The following is a 22,448-nucleotide window of genomic DNA, read 5'->3' as shown; positions in this document are numbered from 1 at the left end:
TTTTAAAGCAGCGTCTCATGCAAATCATCCCACACGCATTTTATGAAGATGCCTCCTTTCCTACTTTTGATTGAGTAATAGTTGATGTCATCGTTAATTTGATTGGTGTTTTTAACTGTCCAGTGAGGAGGGCGTGTCTTTTAAGTAGAGTCTTTAAAGTGTTGGCACTGAGATGTGGCGTCAGCGCCATAGTTGAAGCCCCTAACGTTGCGGTCAGCAAGTCGGCTAACATCCGCCATGTGCCGTCTTTCAGTTGCGAGAAGCAGATCATAGAATGGTTGAAACTGTTGCCCCTAACGTTGCGCCACGGCGTGTGGTTCGTTTATACCTCGTGTCTTCTCATTAAACTTTTATCTCGCGAATATGTTATTGCAATCCGCAGCGGGAGCGTTTCTATAAACTTAATTTAAACTTACGTTTTACACCGTGCTTTGTTTCCCTTATGAACATGCTTGTATGCTTAACTCGGTCCGTTCTCAATTGTTTAATTAATTTTTTGCTCTTCGCTGTTTGCGGCTGTTCCTCCATTTCCCCCTACTTCGTTCTTTTATCTCGCGAATATGTTATTGCAATCCTTAACGGGAGCGTTTCAATAAACTGATTGAAAATAGTTTTGCATTTACCTTTTTAGTAAAAGGCGAGCTTTTAAGCCTGAGAAATCACCCCGTAAATGCACACGTTTAATTGGACATGTGTTAATATGTATGGTTACACAGTATTAAAAGACAGTGAACAACGTCAGTTATCTTTGTTCCCGCGTTTGATAAAAGGTGAGCTTTTAAGCCTGAGAAATCACCCCGTAAATGCACACGTTTAATTGCACATGTGTTAATATGTATGCTTACACAGTATTAAAAGACAGTCAAAAATTAACGTCATTTACCTTCGTTCCCGCGTGCGACTCGTGCTGTAAATCTCTTCCTTGTTTTTAGTTCACGTGATTACGTAGGAGGCATGATGACGCGATACGTGACTCCGCCTCCTCCATTACAGTGTATGGACAAAAAATATGTTCCAGTTATGACCATTATGCTTTGAATTTCAAAATGAAACCTGCCTAACTTTTGTAAGTAAGCTGTAAGGAATGAGACTGCCAAATTTCAGCCTTCCACCTACACGGGAAGTTGGAGAATTAGTGATGAGTGAGTCAGTCAGTCAGTGAGTGAGTGAGTGAGTGAGGGCTTTGCCTTTTATTAGTATAGATAGGGAGTGGGGGAGGAGACGGGACGGGGGACATTTAAAACTTCACCTAATGCAGCCAAAACTTTAGAGATTAATTTTTCTATTAAATGTTGAATCCATGTGTCTCGTTTGCAAAGAAAATGTGGTGGGAGTTGTTTGTTTATAAACCTGGCACTGGTCAGAAGTATTACTTTTGGCCCTCAAAAAATTGAGTTTGACATCCCTTGCCCTATGGCATCGCTCTGAAGAACCATATTGGCATCTATACTTTTATAAGTATACAATGATCCCTCGCTATATCGCGCTTCGTCTTTCACGACTTCACTCCATCGCGGATTTTAAATGTAAGCATATGTGAATATATATCGCGGATTTTTCACTGCTTCGCGGATGTCTGCGGTCTACCGTACGTGTGCTTCCTCAGTTGATTTGCCCATTTGAATTCAAACAAGGGACGCATTTGAATTCAAACAAGGGACGCTATTGGCGGATGGCTGAGAAGCTACCCAATCAGAGCACGCGGTTAAGCTCCTGGGTGCTGTGCTAACTCTCGAGCGTCTCGCGACCATTCTACGAATGGCAAAAGATCTCCAGACATCAGTTGAAGAATGGGACCCGCAAATGATTCGTTCTTTGCAATTTAAAAAATGCTCTTGACGGCGCCACGGAAGTGTATAGGAACCTCTTTACACAAATGAAAAAGCAGCGCCAGCAACTGCCCATCACGATGTTCCTTACACGCTAAACACTGCCTAGTACGCCTTCAGTGGAAGAAGACGACGCCGGTGCTATACAGTCGCCTGAAGAGGCTCCTTTAGAACAGCTGTGACAGTGCAGTAAATGTCAACGTTATCTGACAAGTTGGTGAGTACCCAAGACTATTTTTCTACGTACTTAGTACATGTATGTACGTTTATTGTAACTGTGCACACATTTTATACAATTTTGTCCTTGCATTGTTGGTATTTATTGCCGGTGGCCTGTCTATCGTAATGGCTGTAACAAATGTGATATCGGAGACGCTCTACAGTATCTTTAAAATAACATTTTGGTTTTATGTACAGCATTTACATTTTATAGATTTTTCACGTATTTTTATATTACCCAATCAATTACAATATGTTTAAAACTGTATTACGTATTAAATAAAACTCCTCAATGATATACGATACGTATGTTTGTGAGTAGTATATAAACTGTGTTTACATACATAATTTCAATGAATCTTACCTAATAACTAAGAGAATATAAAGGGTTTATGCTGTATAACTGTACGGGGAATACTTATAAACCATGTGGGAGAGTTTATAAGGACTTAAAATATATAAAAATAACCATATAAACATATGGTTTCTACTTCGCGGATTTTCTTATTTCGCGGTTGGCTCTGGAACGCAACCCCCGCGATGGAGGAGGGATTACTGTACAGCGTGAGCTCCTAGTCTTGGCTGCACAGAGGTTGCTTCTAAGTATTATAGGTGGAGTACTTCCTGGTGACATTAGCTGAGCTCTCTCTTTCACTCTTCCCCTACCTTGCTGCACAGCACCACCACAGACACCAAGGTGACATATTGAGTGCTTTTGTGTTTAAGAATGACTACTTTTAATCATCAATTCTAAATCTGCAAATTGACAAAACTTCATTGTCTGCCTCATTAATTAGCTAGCTATAATAGAGGTCTTGAAAACCTATTGTTTTAGGCTGGATTGATAATGGTTTTACCTCATACAACTTTTGTTTTCTTTCTATAATAAGTTATAATGATCTATAAATATTTTATTCTTCAAATTTACATTCATTAGAAGAAATATGCAAGTAATTTTGCATTGTGTTTGTTCTTTTTCTTATTCTTGCTCTCTCTCTCATATATATCATAAAACCTTTACTTTTCCTTGCAGAAAGTCTAATGCACAGTCAGAATTGTTATATATATATATAAAAAAAAAAAAAAACTGGTACCAATTTTTATTACTTTAACAAACAGAAAATACCCTAAATAAAATAGTATGCACATTTAACAGAAACAGAGATTAGTATTTCAGATGTATTTATTGCCTTTCAATTCTTTACATTGCGCATATGTCAATGCTAATTAGATTATACGTACTTGTCTTTGTGGCAGTGGGGTCCTTCTGTTTTGCTTGCCTTTTTTAACCATTCAATGAAGCTTGAACCTCTGAAAGTCTGGTGCAACTAGGAGTACCCATCTTCTGTGCCCTTTGGTAAAGTTCTGAATCCCCAAAATAACGAGCTCTGTATAGTAAACCATCCTCTTGAAGCGGGACGGGAGATCAAACAGAATTTTAAATTAGATACAACTTTCATTATTATGGGCTTTCAAGGAAATAATCCCTTGCCTGGTTGATGGCACATCTTTTTGTTAATAATGCACAACCCTCTATTATAACATTTTTTAAACCAGTCTACATACTTACTTTGTTGTTTTTCCTTCCAACAGTTGTTTCTGAGATTTGATATATAATCATCTTCTACATTTTTTTCCACATTTTTCAGATTAACCCCAGTATACTCCTCATTAAACTTTTCTGTCACATAGTAAGGCACCTTCAAGATCTCTGTTACTCGTCTATGAGTGTGACCTACTGACCTGCAGATAATACATAAACATTCAAGTTGTAAAAATATTTAGTCCTCTGCCAATATATCTGGCCATTAATAGGGGACATATGATTAATTTTAATATCCACTAAAAGAAATATTGATAAAATGTAACATGTTAAAAAGGGTTCAAGTTAAAAATAATAAAATTATTTAATTAAATAAAATTCTCCTTTAAGGATAAAACACATTTCAAATATAATAATGCTATAGCAGAACAAAAACTGAACAAATGCTTGCAAGCCAAACTTGACAAACCCTGAACACAGTTATTATCTTAATATTACCTTTGCAATGGTGCAATTAATATACATATCTGAGGCAAAAAAAAAACCAACAGGAGATATTAAAGCTGAAAAAATACAAGCATTCATCAAAGGAAAGATTTAAGGATCTAAGACTGGGATGAATAAAATACATTGAAATGTAAGTAGTTAAATGCTGTTATACACCTAACAAAAGTTACCTAAAAACACACTGAGGTTTTATCATTTAAGCATCATGTGTACACTAAAACAGCTATTCACAACACTATGCATAAACTATCCATGTACCTCTATAATGAAGCCAGTTCACTCTGCACAGGGTCACTCTACCAAGGAGGAATCTACTCTGGGTAGGCAACATTCATACATATATAAATAAATGCATGTACACATTCACAGGAACCAAGTCATAGTAAAATGCCTGACCCTTTCAGATATATGGAAAAAAAAAAACACAAGCAGTTATAGGAGAACATGAAAATTTCACACAGGCAACGACCAGACCAGAAACCATAACCCTGTCCCTTAATTTGAGATGCAGTAGTGCAGCCATCTACACTACTTTGCTGCCTGTCAACATACGTTTACAGTTGTACAACTTTAATTTTGATGGTGTAGAATAAAATTTTAAATTCAACTATATGATGGAGTAACTCCAAAATTTTTAAAGATTACTAAAGATAGTAAACAGAAATTTCATCATTTACTGCTATGAATGGATTTATATTTTCTTAAAATTCCTGGTATTTTTTTCTAAACTGGTTTAGATTACTTTTGCTGCTTTATACAGGACACTCATTAAAGTGCAAAAATATATTTTTTGTTTTGTCTAATGATATTATTCCATTTTCAAGTAGATTGCCAATTTATCCTAGACACACATTTAAAAAAAAAAAAAAAAATAATCATGCATGAAATTTCCAATATCCACTTTTTTTATTTATACCAAAAATTACCAAGCATAGCATTAACACATCTGAAAAATTGTTTCGGATAGTCAGTTATTATGTTCAGGATTATTTGATCTATGTTCTGCTAACCTACAGCTTCAACAATGGTCAGACAATTTTGCCAACCTCTAAATATGCCCAATTAGGTGAAATGTTTTCCTGAATGTAGTCACAAAATTTAAACCAATTAGTAGTTTTCAAGTTACTCCAAGTACAGACCCACTCGCATGCTATTTTTGAAATGGGTACAAAATGATAGTAGACCATTTCAATGCAGGATTGTCTCTTTGCAAAGAAAGGTATAACCGAGTTCCAGTCAATTGTATATAAAATGCATGTTACACATTTTGGCTATCAGAGAAATAACTGTTAGCTGCAATGCAGGAAAGAAAACAAAAGCTAATAATGCATAACACACACACACACACACACACACACACACACACACACACACACACACACACTTTAACTGCATTGACAAATAAGCAATGCACAATATCAATATGTGTGCTTTACTTAAGACTTTTCCCAATAGTAGCTAATCATTTAAAGACTAAAATCACTGATGAGATAGTATTATTTAATTTGTAAGTGTCAAATTGAACAAGTATTTGGTTAGATGAAATATGGAGCAACACTCTTTCTTAGCCTGATTAGAGAAAAAAAAAAAATCTTTTGTTAATTATTTACCAAAGATTACCCCACACTGTTGCACCATTTTATCTTTAGTTAAAAGCTCGACAATGCAATCACATTGTTGATTTTACAGTTTGTCAATAACTGGTCTAAGACCATCAAATAAAACTTTTTCATTAAACACTATTTGACTTTAAAATATGTCATTTTGATGTTCAATTGCCTTAGGTTTAAATGTTAATTGAAAGTGTGCTCAGGCTGATTTAATCATTTGACTTCAGTTGTAACAAAAAGGGTGAGCCAAATACTTAATGCTATTTACTTAATTTTTTCAGGTGCATTAGATATACAGGCAGCAACGTTTTTTGCAGTATTTTGTATAATTAATCATCTCTCCTATATTGAGCTTGCAGTAAAAATAAAAGGAAGAGTGATAACCTTTGGCATTTGGTAAATTATTTCTTTTGTGATCTTTAGTAAGAAAACATTGACTAGATGCACTCCTGCAGGCACAGAGTAAGTACAATATTAATAGAAGATCTTTCCAAAGTGAAGGCTTACTTGAAAAAATGAGGAGCCATGTGTCTTTATAATTAATAGTCTTAATAATGTGCACATTGCCTCTAATGAAACATGAGGTGTCATGTTACTGCAACAGCTCCCATTATTTTTCAACATAGAGTTTTGATATTTTTTTTAGGTTAGTTGTCCACAACCCCATTACTTGTAGCATTCTATCTTTTGATCTACACACTTAAATCTTTTTGAAAGTCGTACAATTGTGATCAAAAGGGTTCTATTTCAAATGTGAAATAAAAGCATTAAAAATATCCAATATATCCACTGAGAAGTTGAGAAGGATCCTGCTTAACACTGACTCTCAACAAACAAAATAAGAGGTAATCGAAAGTGTAATCAAACATTTTTATGAGGCTCCACCTTTATTAAACATACTGTATCCAGGTTACAGAACCTTCATAGATATTCTGTGCTTTGGCTATACTTTACTTACTTTAATGTTTTATTTTAAGCATTTTCTAATTTGTCTAATCAAGTTATCACTTGTACAGATAGGTCGGACTGCAAAACAGTGTTAAAATACACTAGCAAGGAATAGTATAAAAAGACTGAAGACGACAGAATTAACAGAAAAGCATAACTGGAAAGAAGAGTGAGAAATATACAGCCAGTAGCTGCTGTGAAGCTCAGGGCAAAACCCACTGCACATGTCCAGTAATACCCTCTGAGAAGAACAATTGTTTATACTGATGGGCAGAGGTCATCAAATACTTTTGATGTGGGGGAAAATTCTCATGGAGCAAATATTTTTTAAATCCTCAATCAGCCCCTCCAAAAACCTCACACACTTTAACAGATGAACTGCTTTATTCACTCCTGGAAACAGAATCAATCACTCATTCACAAACATTACATTAGTTCAACCCTTCAAATTAACACCTACCCAAGATAAGGAATCATTAAGCATATGTTGCATGGAATTCATTCTGATGTTGATAGCACAGCAAACATATGAAACTTCACTTTTAGTGTTGTGTATGATTAAAACAGGGTAATTTTTTTCACGATTCCCTGGTTTGGACTAGTTTTTTTATATGTTGCCTACATCAATGATTAACGGCTGCACTATAATTCTTCTATTGCAATACATAATTCTAGAAACAAGTACTATTTTATTTTTAAAAAGTCCAGTGTTTATAACCAATCATTTAACTTTTACTGATTAGCCACGGACTAACACTCAAAAATTCACGTTGGAAGTCAGCTATCAAAATAATAATCTAGCAAAAGGTATCAAAATATCTTGACAGGAAAATATCTACAGAGAATCATTATTTCAGTGATGAATAGACGTAAAAGAATGTCTTTATAATGCAACCATTCTGAAATGCTTATCCAACCTGAATGGTCTGCAATGAAACAGTCGCGATCACAAGAGTATACTGGCCAAGCACAAAAAAAGTCTTCACTGTTGAGGCAGCATTTTACCAGAGCCTGTTAGCATTAAATCAATAGATACCGTTATTGAATGTGCGATAAAGCTGCCTGTGTCAGCTTTAACTGCTGCAAGTCATGTTCATGTCTTGGCAGACAATGTTCAAAGTTGTATGATAGGTGGTACCAGCTAGAATGATCTTATATGCCTTGCCACTGATGAACCGATAGACAACATAAATGAGGCACAGCTGTATGTTTATATCCAAAATTCTGATGGAAAGAAAAATTCAGCGATGAACCATCAGCAAGTGTGGAGAGGCTAATGGTGCCTGACCACCTTTCTCCTTTAACTCTAAACACTGATTTTCAGCTTTTAGTGCTCTTGCTTTTGAAGCTGACCAGTTTCAATCACCCCACTTCTAAGCATTAAATTTATAATCAAACAGGCAAATGCAGCACTTTGTTGGTAAATTTCACTTACTAAATTTTAAACAATTCAGCAAAGTTGGTTAATTAATGCAGCAACTTGGGTTCTATTTCTGTGCCCAGTCATTGTCCATGTGAACTTTAGAACATTCCTACTGTGTTTACATGGGTTTTCTCATGTGCATCCTAGAAGATGTGCAGATTACTCAATTCAAAAAAGGCCATGGAATCAGCCTAGTTGCTCTTCACTGGGATTTCGCTTCTCTTGCACTGCAATTTGTTTTAAGTATAACGGATGCCTAAAAAGTACATTTTATAGCTTAAGTGTAACTGTATTCCCGCACATTGACCCATAGAGTTTACTATCATATTTGGCCTTCTTTATAATTTTTGTACATTGTCTGGATAATTTTTTTCCTTCCTAAGCATAACATTTTCCAGCAACCTTAAGCTGAATTTGTGGGTTCAGAAAAGTGGGTGGATGGATATTTATTTTATATGATATGGAATTTTTTTCTGCATGTAAAGTGGAATTATATGAACTCAACATATTTTATCAAATATATTTTTTAATAAAAGACACTGTGTAAAAATATATTTATTTACAAATATGGTGATCCTAAATCACAGGAAGTATGAACAGCACCAAGCAAGGTCAAATTTCATTGCCAGTTTTTATTTATTATCGAATTTGTTTTTCTTTAGCATTAACTTTACCCCCCTTCTCATCAAACTATTAGTTTTCTGTACATTATTCAAGCCCTTGAAAAAAAATTTCAGGAAGGTACAAGAAATTAGACATTTTTATTTAAATATTAAATTAACCTGTTTCAATTTTGTGAGAATTGTTTATGAAGTAATTTATTTATTTGTTTTCTGGAATATTTTGTCTCTAAGAAATCATTACATTTTATAATAAATCTACAGTAGGTTATTAATTTACTTAAAAAAATTAGTAACCCTTTCCCATATTTCAAAAATAAAATGTAAACATACTAAAATTCTGCAACTTAAGTGGAATATCTGACTTCAGGGTACATCCTACTGGCCAAAGAAACGCACACTTCAACACTGAATACTACTTCAGAATTTCTCTGTCTGTTTACCTTTAGACGATAACTGCACTGCTTGAAAAAATGTGACCACTTCACCTTTCATATCTCACAAAAATAATCCAAAAACGCTTGGAAATCCTAATAACAGACACAAACAAATGATATATTTTTATATTAATTATACACATACAGTGGAACCTCGGGTCACGAACGTCTCTGAACACGTACAAATCGGGTTACAACCAAAAAGTTTGCCAAACTTTTGCATCTGTTCACGACCACACACTCGGGTGACGAACAAGCCAGTTTCCCTTCCGGTTCGTATGCGCCGATGATTTCCGCATGTGTTCAGTCTCTCCTTTGTGCTCTATTTCGTTTCCCTTCCTGTTCATACGCGCCTGTGATTTACGCACATGTTCAGTTTCTCCCTGTACAGTACATTGTTCTCAGTCAGACGTGCATCACGCAGAGGGACTTTACCTCAAAACTGTAATCTCCTCTCCACCCTGTTCCTCCTCACTTCCTTCATGCGAGAACTCGACTCGTGCAAGGTTAGTTTTCTTGGTTGTTTATGGTTAGTTTTTGTATACATTACGGATTTTTCAAATGTTCATTTTTTCCCCTGTGCTTAAACTCATTTAAAAAAGTGTTTACAGCGAGCAGTTCGTAAGGCTATAGTGAACTTTTTCAATGTTAGTTTTCTCTGTTCAAGGTTTTCTCAGTGTTATTCAATGTTTTTACATTTAGCTTACTATTACACTGTGCATTCTATGGTATAATTAACTATTTTTGTGCTTAAAAATCTTAAAAAAAAAAAAAAAAATTACATACAGCTCGTACGGTCCGGCACAGATTGGTTGTATTTACATACAATCCTATGGGGGAAATTATTTCGGGTCAAGACCAAATCGGGTTGCAACCAGAGTTTTGGAACAAATTATGATCGTGACCCAAGGTTCCACTGTATACAGTATGTCCTCTAGAACCCACTGTAAAAAAAATTGAACTTTTTATTCAGCAACTAAGTGGCCACGGCAGCTATGACAGCAAGCAGATGTTTCATATAGCTATTTCTCCAAATTATTCAATCGTAATGCATGAAAATCTTCTTTAGCACATCTATATAGCATTAAAATTTGGTACTTTGACTTGACCACTCTAAAATACAACCCGTCACATTTTCAACCCATCACCTGGTATTTTTGCTGAAATGTTTGCTATAATGGAGGAGGACCAATATTCAGTAAAAAAAACAAGCAGAAACATGTTTTTCTCTATACCATTGTGTTAGTTCTCAAATGGTCCATGGCAAATAAGAAGAAAAGGAGCCACAAAACATAATACACTCACCATCCTTGTTGATAGTGAAAATATGGCTATTTTGCTAGTAGGCAGTGTAGAGCTTTTGTCAAAGACAACTGTTTTGGTATAAAACAAAGAGATGAAATTTAACCTTATCTATCCACAGATTCTTCTTCTAAGAATCTTCAGGCTACCCCAAAGCATCTGTTGAAGATGTATCTTGAACAGTGATGTTCCTTTTTGAAAGCAAGAATTTTCTCCTGATCACCATCCCACAAAATCCATGTCAACTTGTGTATTTTTATGGAGTATTAGAGGTTCCAGTTACCCAAATGCTGCTTGTTCCGGACAACCTACTGTACATGAATATTCTTGTTAACCTTGTACAATAGTTTTAAAAGAATATCCACATGGGTACAGTCAGACTAATCACATTCTTAAATCTTCACTTATGAACCATTTGTTTTATAAAATATTTATTTCATATAATTTGATAACCATTTCCAGACTGATGAGATCTCCTTAGGCTGTGGTATGTTTTATTACTTTATCAGTATATGTAAGATCAAGTGTTAATGTATTTATATAGAAGAGGGGCCTTATACAATTTTAGCTCTAGGTCTTTAATTAAGGTGTTATTCAAATATTTTAATCTCCTCTTTGACTAAGCTACTAAAGCATGTGGTTCACTTGAACTTACATTTATATATTTCTGTTACTACTGAATGTAAGTACTGTAATATTCTTCAAAATACTTATTTAAAATTTGTGGTTATTAAACTTTTTTATATAATGGCTCGCTCTAATTAAATAAAAAATTAATAGTAAAATTAAACATTTACAGTATTACGGCTAATTATTACAAATTTTAAAGCCGCAGTCATGAGTGCTGCACAACTTCATAAATCTATTTTATTTCACTAAGATCCAACAAACAGTATTATAGTGTACTTCTTGACTTTTGCATTTATTTATGCATTTTAGTGGAGAAGATGACAAACAAACATGGATAAGAAAATACTGATATTCAGTTTAAATCTCTTAGGGCTTCTTGTGTGTTACTCAGGTAGTGCTATTACAATTTTAAAAGGCTTAATTATATAAAAAGTAAGAAAAGCACTCACGGTCTTTGACTGAGACTGTAGGGTGGACTAGAGACCATCATCTGGCTTAGAGCTGAAACTATAATGAGGATCAATATTGGCATCAACTGTACAAAAAGAGCAAGACCTCCCTGAAATAATAAGCAGAAATATTATTATTAAAAAAATAATACAATAAATTACTCATCTATGTACTTTTTAAAGATGGCACTCAAAAAAAATTTTTCTCATATCATCTTAATCTTACAGATGAGGAAATCTACAAACATTTACTAGTATATTAAAATTCCTACTTCACCTACAACAAAATTAAACAAAAGCATTTGTAAAGAGCACTCCAGAAAATATAAAACAAAGAGATTTATATCTATTTGTTACATATTGTCTGGATTACTTTTGTAACAATCACATACATCTCATAACATTATGCTACATGGGCAAAAGTGTGTTGACACTTGACCATCATGCCCATATGAGCTTGTTGGGCATCCTATTCCAAAACTATGGCCATTAAAATGGATTCCCCACCATACTTCCTTTTGCAGCCCCATACTTCTGGGAAGGCTTTCCATAAGATTTTAGAGCGTATCAAAAGGAAATTTGTGCCCATACAGAAAAAAAGAGCATTTGTGAGGTCAGGTCCTGATGTTGGAAGAGAAGACTGGACTTGGCATTTCAGTTCACTGCTAAGATGTTCAAAAGGGTTGAGTTTGGGGCTCTGGGTTGGACACTCACATTCCTCCATACCAAACTCAAACCGAGTACTTCAGGGATTAACAAAGTATATATATATATATATATATATATATATATATATATATATATATATATATATATACATACATATATATATATACAGTAATCCCTCGCTATATCGCGCTTCACCTTTCGCGGCTTCACTCCATCGCGGATTTTATATGTAAGCATATTTAAATATATATCGCGGATTTTTCGCTGCTTCGCGGGTTTCTGCGGACAATGGGTCTTTTAATTTCTGGTACATGCTTCCTCAGTTGGTTTGCCCAGTTGATTTCATACAAGGGACGCTATTGGCAGATGGCTCAGAAGCTACCCAATTTACTTTCTCTCTCTCTCTCTCTTGCGCTGACGTAGGGGGGTGTGAGCAGGGGGGCTGTTCGCACACCTAGACGATACGGACGCTCGTCTAAAAATGCTGAAAGATTATCTTCACGTTTGCTATCTTTTGTGCAGCTGCTTCCTGAAAAGACATGCTGAACGGTGCTTCGCATACTTAAAAGCACGAAGGGCACGTATTGATTTTTTTCTCTGTCTCTCTCTGCTCCTGACGGAGGGGGTGTGAGCTGCCGCCTTCAACAGCTTTGTGCCGTGGTGCTTCGCATACTTAAAAGCCAAACGGCACTATTGATTTGTTTGCTCCTTTGAAGAGGAAGATATGTTTGCATTCTTTTAATTGTGAGACTGAACTGTCATCTCTGTCTTGTCATGGAGCACAGTTTAAACTTTTGAAAAAGAGACAAATGTTTGTTTGCAGTGTTTGAATAACGTTCCTGTCTCTCTACAACCTCCTGTGTTTCTGCGCAAATCTGTGACCCAAGCACGACAATATAAAAATAACCATATAAACATATGGTTTCTACTTCGCGGATTTTCTTATTTCGCGCGTGGCTCTGGAACGCAACCCCCGCGATGGAGGAGGGATTACTGTATATATATATATATATATATATATATATATATATATATATATATATATATAAAATGGACCCAGTTTTGCACACAAAGGCATAACCATGATGGAACAGAAAGCAGCCTTCTCCAAATTGCTTCCACAAAGGTGTAAATGCACAATTCTCTAAAATGTCTTTGTATTCTGTACCATTAACAGTACCTGTTAATAGAACCAAGGGACATAGCTCAAACCCTGAATAATAGCCGCAGACCATTATGACTCTTCCACCCAACTTTACAGTAGGCACTATGCAGTCCACAAAGTAGCGTTCTCCTGGCATCTGTCAAACCCATATGCCTGCCAGATATCGAAGGATGATTCATCACTTTGGAGAACACGCTTCCACGGCTTCAGAGTTCAATGGCTGGCTGCATATGTTACACCACTCCAACGGACTATGGACATTTCCTATAGTGATCTTAGGCTTGTGTGCAGTTGTTTGGCAATTTAGAACTCTATTGTGAGTGACGCAACAGAAGATAGGCGATTTTTATGTACTATGCGCTTCAGCACTTTGGTGGCACCCATGTTGTAAGTATGAGTGGTCTGTCATTTTGTGGGGGAGCTGTTGTTGCTCATAGATGCTTCCATGTTACAGTAATAGTACTTAAAGCTGACTGTAGCAGAACTGGAATGTCACATTCTGACTTGTGGCAAAGGTGACATAGTACGACAGTGCCATGTTTTAAGTCATTGAGCTCTTCTGTGTGACAAATTCATTGCCTGCTTGTCAATAGAGGTTGCATAGCTTTGTGCTTAATTTTATGTATCCGTGTATAAGCAAGTATATTAATAAACTCAGGGACAGAATATCTCATAGATCTGAAGTACACACAGTCTAAAGAGATGATAACAAATGGGAATGGTTCATCAGTGACTGGTATTTAAATGGTGTGTATGTAGATGAAATTGGTCAGAGGTATGCATGATTAGATTTAAAATTCCTCTAAATTTGTACCGCATTTTTCTTTTATTGGCTTGGTGATGCAGCAGTTAGTACTGTGTATCATGGACCAAGCATCTAATGGACCAAGCATCTAGAGTGCGGACCCCATGCCTTTCTGTTCTTATGTGTCAAGTTTGCAGAGGACTGCCATCCCATCCACAGTTGGTTCCTGTCTTGCCACTTTTTATCCTGAAATGGATAAAGCAGGTTTGACAATATTATGTTATGTGAAATAAATGCCTATACATTACATTTTGCAGAGCAGTCACATGCCAGAGTCCAAAATATATGAACTGCTTTTTATCTGATGAAATATGAGAGATTACAGAGTAATGGGTGATTTTATTTTTCTTTGCTTGTTACCTCTTTGCTTAAACACAAAGGTCTTAAATAATTTTTGACTTCATGTGAGTTCAGTCACTTTGTGTGGAGCTATTGCTGGTCCTAGATGCTTCCATTTCACAGTAACAGAACTTAGTTGGCCGTGGAAGATCTGGCAGAACAGAAATTTCACATTATGACTTGTGGCAAAGGTGACATTCTATGACACTGCCATGTTTAAAAGTCACTAAGCTTTTCTGTGTGTTCCATTTACTGCCAATGTATGTCAATGGAGGTCGCATAGCTACTGTATGTGCTTGATTTTAAACACCTGTGGTTTCAGATAAACACCTGAACTCATCAATTTGGAGGGGTACACACAAACCTTTGGTCATATAGTGTAGTTCAACTGTACAAAAGTTGTCTAAAATAACAAATGGAAACTGATTGTTTTACTTTAATTAACAATATGTCCACAAAAAAAATACTACAAATCATTTTAAATGTCCGAGGAAAGGAAAAAAAATAATGTGTTTACTTGTCATGTATGTTTTTACAATAGTTTAAATTAATGCAATTCATAAGGTCACTATACCTAAACTAATTCTGCAACAAGTTCACTTAAATGACAAAATACCTGCTTGGATTTTCTTTTTAATGATGACACAATGTGCTGCAAAAGCTAGGGATTTTTCCTAATCTAATACAACACTTAATTAACATTCATTTAACAGAGGCAGTAGTCTTTAGTTATTCAGTTATCACTATGATCAAAGAAAGCAAGGTTTATACTTGCCGATACCATATTTAGTTAAATATAAATATGAACAGAATAGTTTTGGAGGAAAAGGAGAGGAGTAATTAATTTTTTTTAAATACTGTAGTCACTGCTAAACATTCATTCATGAGTTACCCTGAACCAGAGTAACCAACTTTTCTTCTGTAGATCTCAGGAGGCGAAGATTGGGAGAACAGTCCTCCCTTATGCTTATTTCACAAAGTTCATTGTCCACACATGCTATTGAGACTATACAATAATATACTTAAATTGGAAATTGTCCACTATGGATGTCTTCTTAAACCTGGCTCATGTGCAATGGCTCATACGGAATATGAGAAAACCTAAATAAATTGTTGCAGTCCACTTCAAATAATGCCATAAATTTCACAGGTCTCAGTTACAATCATCCAGATGCATTTTGTTTCCTAGAATGATTTTCATTTCATGCAAAATAAATAAAATGTGAAGCAGTTGTACATTTTGTGTCTGTGGATTCATCAGCAATAAACAGAAATTGTACCCTTGTCTTTAGAAATTGACTTAATGTTAAGAATCTTCTCAGTTTATGAAATGCATGTTTTCTGACAATTTTAAGTGGTCCGCTTATGCAAGTTGCAAACAAATGTACTATAAATCTTTACTTGTCAATGTCTGAAGATAACGTTTGCTATCCAAGAGAAGGTATGAATATTTTTCTAATTTAATTATATCAAACCACTGAAACCTCCAAAATGTAAGTATATTGCATGGATTTGCCTTGATACCCTTAGAAAACAAATCATATACCATGGCTTTTTGAATTACAAAATAACGAACATTATGCTTAATCTATCTTTATTTAATAAAGAACCGTAGGCATCATCACAAGGCTCTTTACAAATTAAATATATTACAATACTGCATTAAATTTAGAAACTTTAAAAAAAAACACAGCAAATAAAGTCAGTAATGATATACAACAGGACGACAATGAATTTTCCTTTCTTGTGATTTCTTACAATGTATTACAGCTGCCTTTAAAAACCTGACAAATTGCTTTATACATCAGTGATTATGAGAACGTCAACTGTATTAATTTCTTCCATTAATTTACTTTAGTTTACCCTTTTCAAGCTACAGATGTGAATAAGACTTAAAGAATAAGGAAAAAAATACCTTTATTTGGGTAAGTGAGGGCTGAACAAAACAGCTCAAAATGAGTTCAATCAGTATGTGTTTACCTGCACACATAACTGGGATAAGGTGAGTAACCTAGTTAAGGCACAAACCTAGGTTTCTTAAAAATCCACATTTGCATGTGCAAGTAATCTTCTGCAGTACTCTTTTTTTCAAAACATTCTCACATCACTAAACTGTGCTAAAAACAGAAGAACGTTAGTTATCACTGGCCACTGTGGAATCAAAAATAAGCATGAAGCACGGTATTCTTGTGTTTTATAAATAAATTTAGTACTTCATGTGCTGTGAAGTAAGTAACATCTATCCCCTTTCACATCTTCATCTTGAGCACCCAATGATTTACGATATAGACAATGGCCTTTGCAAAACCAGACTGCACTATTTCAACTTAACTGTAACAAACAGGTTGAGAAAAATTGACATTAATATTTTTCTGTTACAGGAGTGCATGCAGCACGCTCTTTTCCAATCAACTCTTTGAAAGAGCCACGTAAATGACTGTCACATCAATATGTGTGTTTCTTGCCTTATACCCAGTGCTGCAAATATAATAATGACGCAGACAGTTTTACTTCAGTAATGTAATTATTGCATTAGGTTACTCGCTACTTTGAAAAGTAATCAGACCACATAATCCATGTTACTTTTAACACATTACTACTCCTGAGATTGTGCCAATGAGTTTATCACTGTACTTTCAGATCATCAACTAGTTACTTCTGAAATATTGAGACATTATTTCAACCAGGAGAATGAACAATGCTATTGTCCAAGCATTTACCTCAGGAAACTGATCTTTGTGGGCAATTCTACCTGTGGTTGTTAAAAGTGAGTGTGATTCTAAGCAGCTGAACATAGTGCAACGCACATACACAGACTACAAAATCCTTAAGTATAACCCAGTTACCGGGTTACATGGCCACATAAATGGGTTATTCACTGATAAATCTACCTCTGTTAATCCTGTTTACCCAAAGACCAATAACCCAATTTCTCTAACTGGAATAAGGGTTTACATGGCATTTTGGAGAAAAAAAAAAAAAACACATTTGTGTGAGTAACCAGGTTATTAAGGCACATATAACTGTACTGAATGTGTGTTTCTAAATTTTTTTGCTGCTGTATTACAGAATACTGACACCTTGTGACAACATTGTGCAAATGTATATGCTATTTGACACTAACAAGACTTGGAGCCAGCAATGCTGCAAGTGTATTAATAAACTCAGGGACAGAATATCTCATAGAGCTGAAGTACATACAGTCTAAAGAGATGGCCACAAATGGGAAATGGTTTACCACTGACAAAGGATGACCAGACCCAGAAGCAAAGGCTGTTCCCTGGAAGCTGAAAGGTTCATTTTCCCTCTTTGGGCTCAAGTTTGGCCTGTGATATACTTACTTCTTTGTAATTGCTTCTGTGGTGTGTAATACTCACACATCTCATTCTTCAAGACTGCCTTTCCTGACACTCCACCCCTAAGTGCATTATTAATTTGGTTGCTTATATATCAGATATTAAACAGGTAAGCTACTATATTTAAATGGTATTTATGTAGATGAAATTGATTAGATGTATGCATGATAAGCCTTAAAATGCCCCCTAAATTTAAATGACAATTTTCTTTCCACTGGCATGGTGGTGTAGCAGTTAGCACCGTGCCACATCAACCAAGTATCTTGAGTGCAGACCCCAGGTTTTTCTGCTCTAATGTGTAGAGGTTGTAGAGGACGTTCATCCCATCCACAGTTGGATCCGGCCTTGACACCATTTATCCTGAACTGGATAGAGCAGGGGTAGCAATACTAATTTATATTAAATAAATTCCTATTACATTACATTTTGCAAAGCAGTCACATGCCAGAAAGTATAAAATATGTAAATTGTTTTTTGCTCAGTGGAACAGTTCAGTAGTCATTTTAACTTTTTACTCTCACAAGCTTTCCAGGGTCTTCTACAGGCAAGCATCCCCAAAGCACTACTGTATACTGTTATCACCATGTTTCATTTATATTATACAATATATGGTTAATGCAAAGGTGACATTTACTCTAATGGCAAACAACTAAAGTTCAGTTTTATCAGACCATATCATCTTCTTCCAGCCGACTTCAGATTCAAACATTCCATTCATCCATTTTTTTTTATTTATTTATTTTTTTTTTTTTAAATGGTGGCATTTCCTTTCCTACTCCCCGATAAAGCTGCACTGGGGAAGGCCTCCCTCACTAGTTGAAGGATCACTCAGTTTTTGTGGACAGCCTTCTTTAGGCAAATTTTCAGTTTTTCCATACTCTTTATAATTCTTAATGACTGATTAAATCACATTTCAAGGGATATTCATCAACTTGGATATTTTCTTGCATCAATCTGCTGACATGTGCTTTGAAATCAACTTTCGCAGAGTTATACTACAATCAGTTGAAATCACCTGACTACAGAGCTACAGAGAGTTGATCTCCATTTAACTAATTATGTGACTTCTAAAACCAACTGGCTGCACCAATGATGATTAAGGTGCATCATATTAAATACTTGTGATCAATGGTTTTGTTTTATATTAAAGGGGGTGAATTTTGTGTTTCGTATTTGTAATAAATTTAGCCCACTTTGTAAAGATCTGTCTTCACTCTCATATTAAAATATTAAATTATTTCTGTTGATTAGTGTCAATTAAATCCACTGTGATTCTCTGGTATAGAACAATAAAATGTGAAACTTCCAAGGGATTGAATACTTTTTACAGGCACTGTACTTAACCATCCTATATTGTAAAATGCAAAATTATTGTTAAAATGTGTCTTTCACTTTATGAAAGTTATGTTGCATACTTAGAAGATTGAATACATTTTCAGTGTAGATAGATAGATAGATAGATAGATACTTTATTAATCCCATGTGTATTGAACTATTTTTAGAATCTAACACTCTAAAACCAACTTTACTAAATTTAGGGCCACACGCACAGAGCCTCCCTCAGCAGCACTGGTTAAAAGGTAGTAAATATGCATTAAAAGGGCTTCAGTCCATCATTGAGTCCACTTACACTCAACAAACTGCAAATTTGGAATGTAAAAGGCAGAAAATTATATTTTAAAATTGTCCAAGATGTAGATTTCTGTTTAGTTTTTAAATGCTTACATTTATTATCTAGTATTTTCAATATATAACCAAACAAACAAGAATAGAAGAATGATCAATGCTACTGTTTAGCAGCGCATTACTTAAACTACGCTTTGGATATGATTTATCTAAAAGTAAAAAAACAGCAAGTTAAGCTACCATATCAGCGCCAAAGAATAGAATAAAAAAAGGATATTGTTAATAATTTTCATTAGCAATAAACCATACAAAGGTGGTAATTTCCTATTGACTGAATATTTATTTACACGAAATGTAGCATAATTTTCAAAGAAATAAAAAAAAAAAGAATATTAGAAATCCATACATATACCTGTTTTGGTCAGAATAAAACAGGTTCACTTACATCCCCTTGCTGCTCTCTCCTCTCTGGTCTCTGGTAAGTGTATCGCATTCGTCCATTACTGTACACATGAACGTTGCCTTTGAAAGGAAAAAATGAAAAAAATCTGTCAATCTTAAAACAGAGGCTTTATTCATTTATCCTTACTTTGAAAACTATTCAATTTTTAATCAATTATACTTCATAATATAAATGTCTGGATTTAAAACTATTTTAACTAAAATTTCGTCATGAAAAAAATCTTAAATAAGTGAGACAAATGGACCATTTCTTGTTTATATTTTGGTAACACTTAAAGATTGCCACACACACAAGTTTAAATACAGCATAAAAATGGTGTAGCAAAATCACAGTTGTTTGTTTCATAGTTGCTTTCTTGCCTAAGTATGGCTCGGTGACAGAGGAATTTAAATGGTACAAAATTTGTTGTTCTCTTGGAATTGTCTTATGAGGCAGTATAACAGAACTAGCAGGTCACAGAATCAAATACTTTATTTCATTAATGGCTTCCAAGTAAAACATTGGTTAGAGAGAAAATGGTGGCCTTTAGGAACCTAGCCTAGGATACAGAGATTGCTGGTCACCTGGCAGACTTTTTTTCCCCCCCCAAAGGGTTTTCAATATGAGCATTAAAGTTCATAATCTATCCATATTTTTAAACACATGATGAGATAACATGTTGATTGATTTCATGATTTAGAGCAATTATAATTCCAGAAGGAGACTTCCATGAGTTTAAGTGTGGGAACCACTTCACCTTTGGTGTTACGATAGATAAAAAATACATATACTAGACAATTAGTTGCACAGATGTTCTATCAGACGGTTGTGGCAAGCGCCCTCTTCTACGCAGTGGTGTGCTGGGGAAGCAGCATAAAGAAGAGGGATGCCTCATGCCTGGACAAACTGGTGAGGAAGGCAGGCTCTATTGTAGGCACGGAGCTGGACAGTTTGACATCCGTGGCAGATGAGCAGGCTCCTGTCAATAATGGAGAATCCACTGCATCCACTGAACAGTATCATCTCCAGACAGAGGAGCAGCTTTCACTCTTTAATTTAATATTGTTCTTTATCAGTATGCTGCTGCTGGAGTATGTGAATTTCCCCTTGGGATTAATAAAGTATCTATCTAATTACACCAAAAATGGACACCTCCTCCAGCCCAAAAATCCTAAACTGGATTAAACAGGTTTGATAATGGATAGATGTAATGAGTTTTGCAAATTTATTCTTAAACAGGAAGGCACATTGTTAATTCTAAAGGGGTTGACACTCTTTGAAAGGAGATAACAAAGGCTTTATTTAATACACCAGAGCTGAAATCTGTGATGACAAAATTTTTAAAGCATAACTTGCTATAAAGTCAGGGGTCTGATGCTAAATCTGAACAGGCTATTAATTTTGGATGACAAGTAATTGTCTGAAATGACAGGTTTCTTAACTTTATTTCATTATTATAGGCAATGACAAATAAACAAAATAAGATAAAGTTGTAAGCTTGGTTAATGTGTAATTAAGAAACATTTCTTAAGAAGGAATATCGCTCCACTGACTGGTAGGATTTAAACTAAAGTAAACCAGACAGGAAATCTCTATTATAAAAAAAAACAAAAAAAAAACGACGAGACAAGACTTTTTCCCAGGGACGAGACGTAATCTCTCGAAGAGAGACAGAAACACTTTCTCTTCCCACGAGACGGACAAGTCACGTCATACTTACAACCGTCAGACGCAAGTCCCGTGATACACCTGCTCTGCATGTGTAAGATAATAGAAGTAGGAAAATTCTAAAGTCTCCAAAAATTAGAGTAAAGATTGCATTAGCACAAACAATCTGAAAATATTACTTGGGGAAATAACAGAACAGTGAAAAGAGATTGAATATTCAGGTGCTGTACAGACTTTTAAACGTTCGAGGCTCTGCACGAAATGCAGATCATGCGGCACTCGGCAGCAGCAAGCCAACAGCTTCTCGAGCAAATAGGAGGTGAAAAAAACACCTGTTACTTGTTTCCTAATGTATCACCGTTTAAGATGGGTTTCGGAGGAGAGGCCATGTCTCCTTGGGGTGTGCTCAGCCACCGTCTTCACAACGGCACCTACCACCTGGTGGGGGTGAAGGGTAGGCAAGCAAAATGCAGATCACACGTGAGGGTAGCAGCAGCAAAGAGGAGTTTAAAAAGAAATGTATTTGTTTCCCATTGTATCACCGTTTAAGAGGGGTTTCAGAGAGGCGGCTGCTGACCCTAGTTAACAAATATAAACAGATCAAGACTGTTTACTAAGTGTCCACTTCAGTCTTCAAGGAGCTGAATGCTGACAAAGAGCAACTATGAAACTACAGTATTAAGTTCATGTCTACCAATTAAGATGGATACTTTCAAAGTATATGCTATAAATTGCTTCACCCAAACTGCTGAGCTGTCTTGTATAGTCTGTATTGGAAAGCTGAAGTTGTGTTCTGCTTTCAAAAAACATCCATGATGACTGTTTCAAGTTGGCCTATTGCTCTGCTTGCACATTCACAAC

The 22,448-nt window shown here is 35.4% G+C and overlaps 1 protein-coding gene across 1 annotated transcript in view; it reads right to left on the bottom strand.

Annotated features, from left to right (window-relative positions):
* dnajb12a (DnaJ heat shock protein family (Hsp40) member B12a) overlaps positions 1–22,448 on the bottom strand; it is a 59,973-nt gene that overhangs the window by 18,344 nt on the left and 19,181 nt on the right. Inside the window, exons 5-8 of the mRNA XM_028795512.2 lie at positions 19,923–19,999; positions 11,518–11,627; positions 3,619–3,791; positions 3,291–3,455 (exon numbers count right to left, since the gene is read on the bottom strand). Coding sequence (XP_028651345.1) covers positions 3,334–3,455; positions 3,619–3,791; positions 11,518–11,627; positions 19,923–19,999 — 482 coding nt within the window. The 3' untranslated portion in view covers positions 3,291–3,333. The remainder of the gene's footprint in view (positions 1–3,290; positions 3,456–3,618; positions 3,792–11,517; positions 11,628–19,922; positions 20,000–22,448) is intronic.

This window comes from Erpetoichthys calabaricus, chromosome 2 (genome assembly GCF_900747795.2).
Source record: "Erpetoichthys calabaricus chromosome 2, fErpCal1.3, whole genome shotgun sequence".
NCBI lineage: Eukaryota > Metazoa > Chordata > Cladistia > Polypteriformes > Polypteridae > Erpetoichthys > Erpetoichthys calabaricus.
Note: the sequence above shows the minus strand (reverse complement) of the source record. Positions and strands in the feature narration are given on the sequence as shown.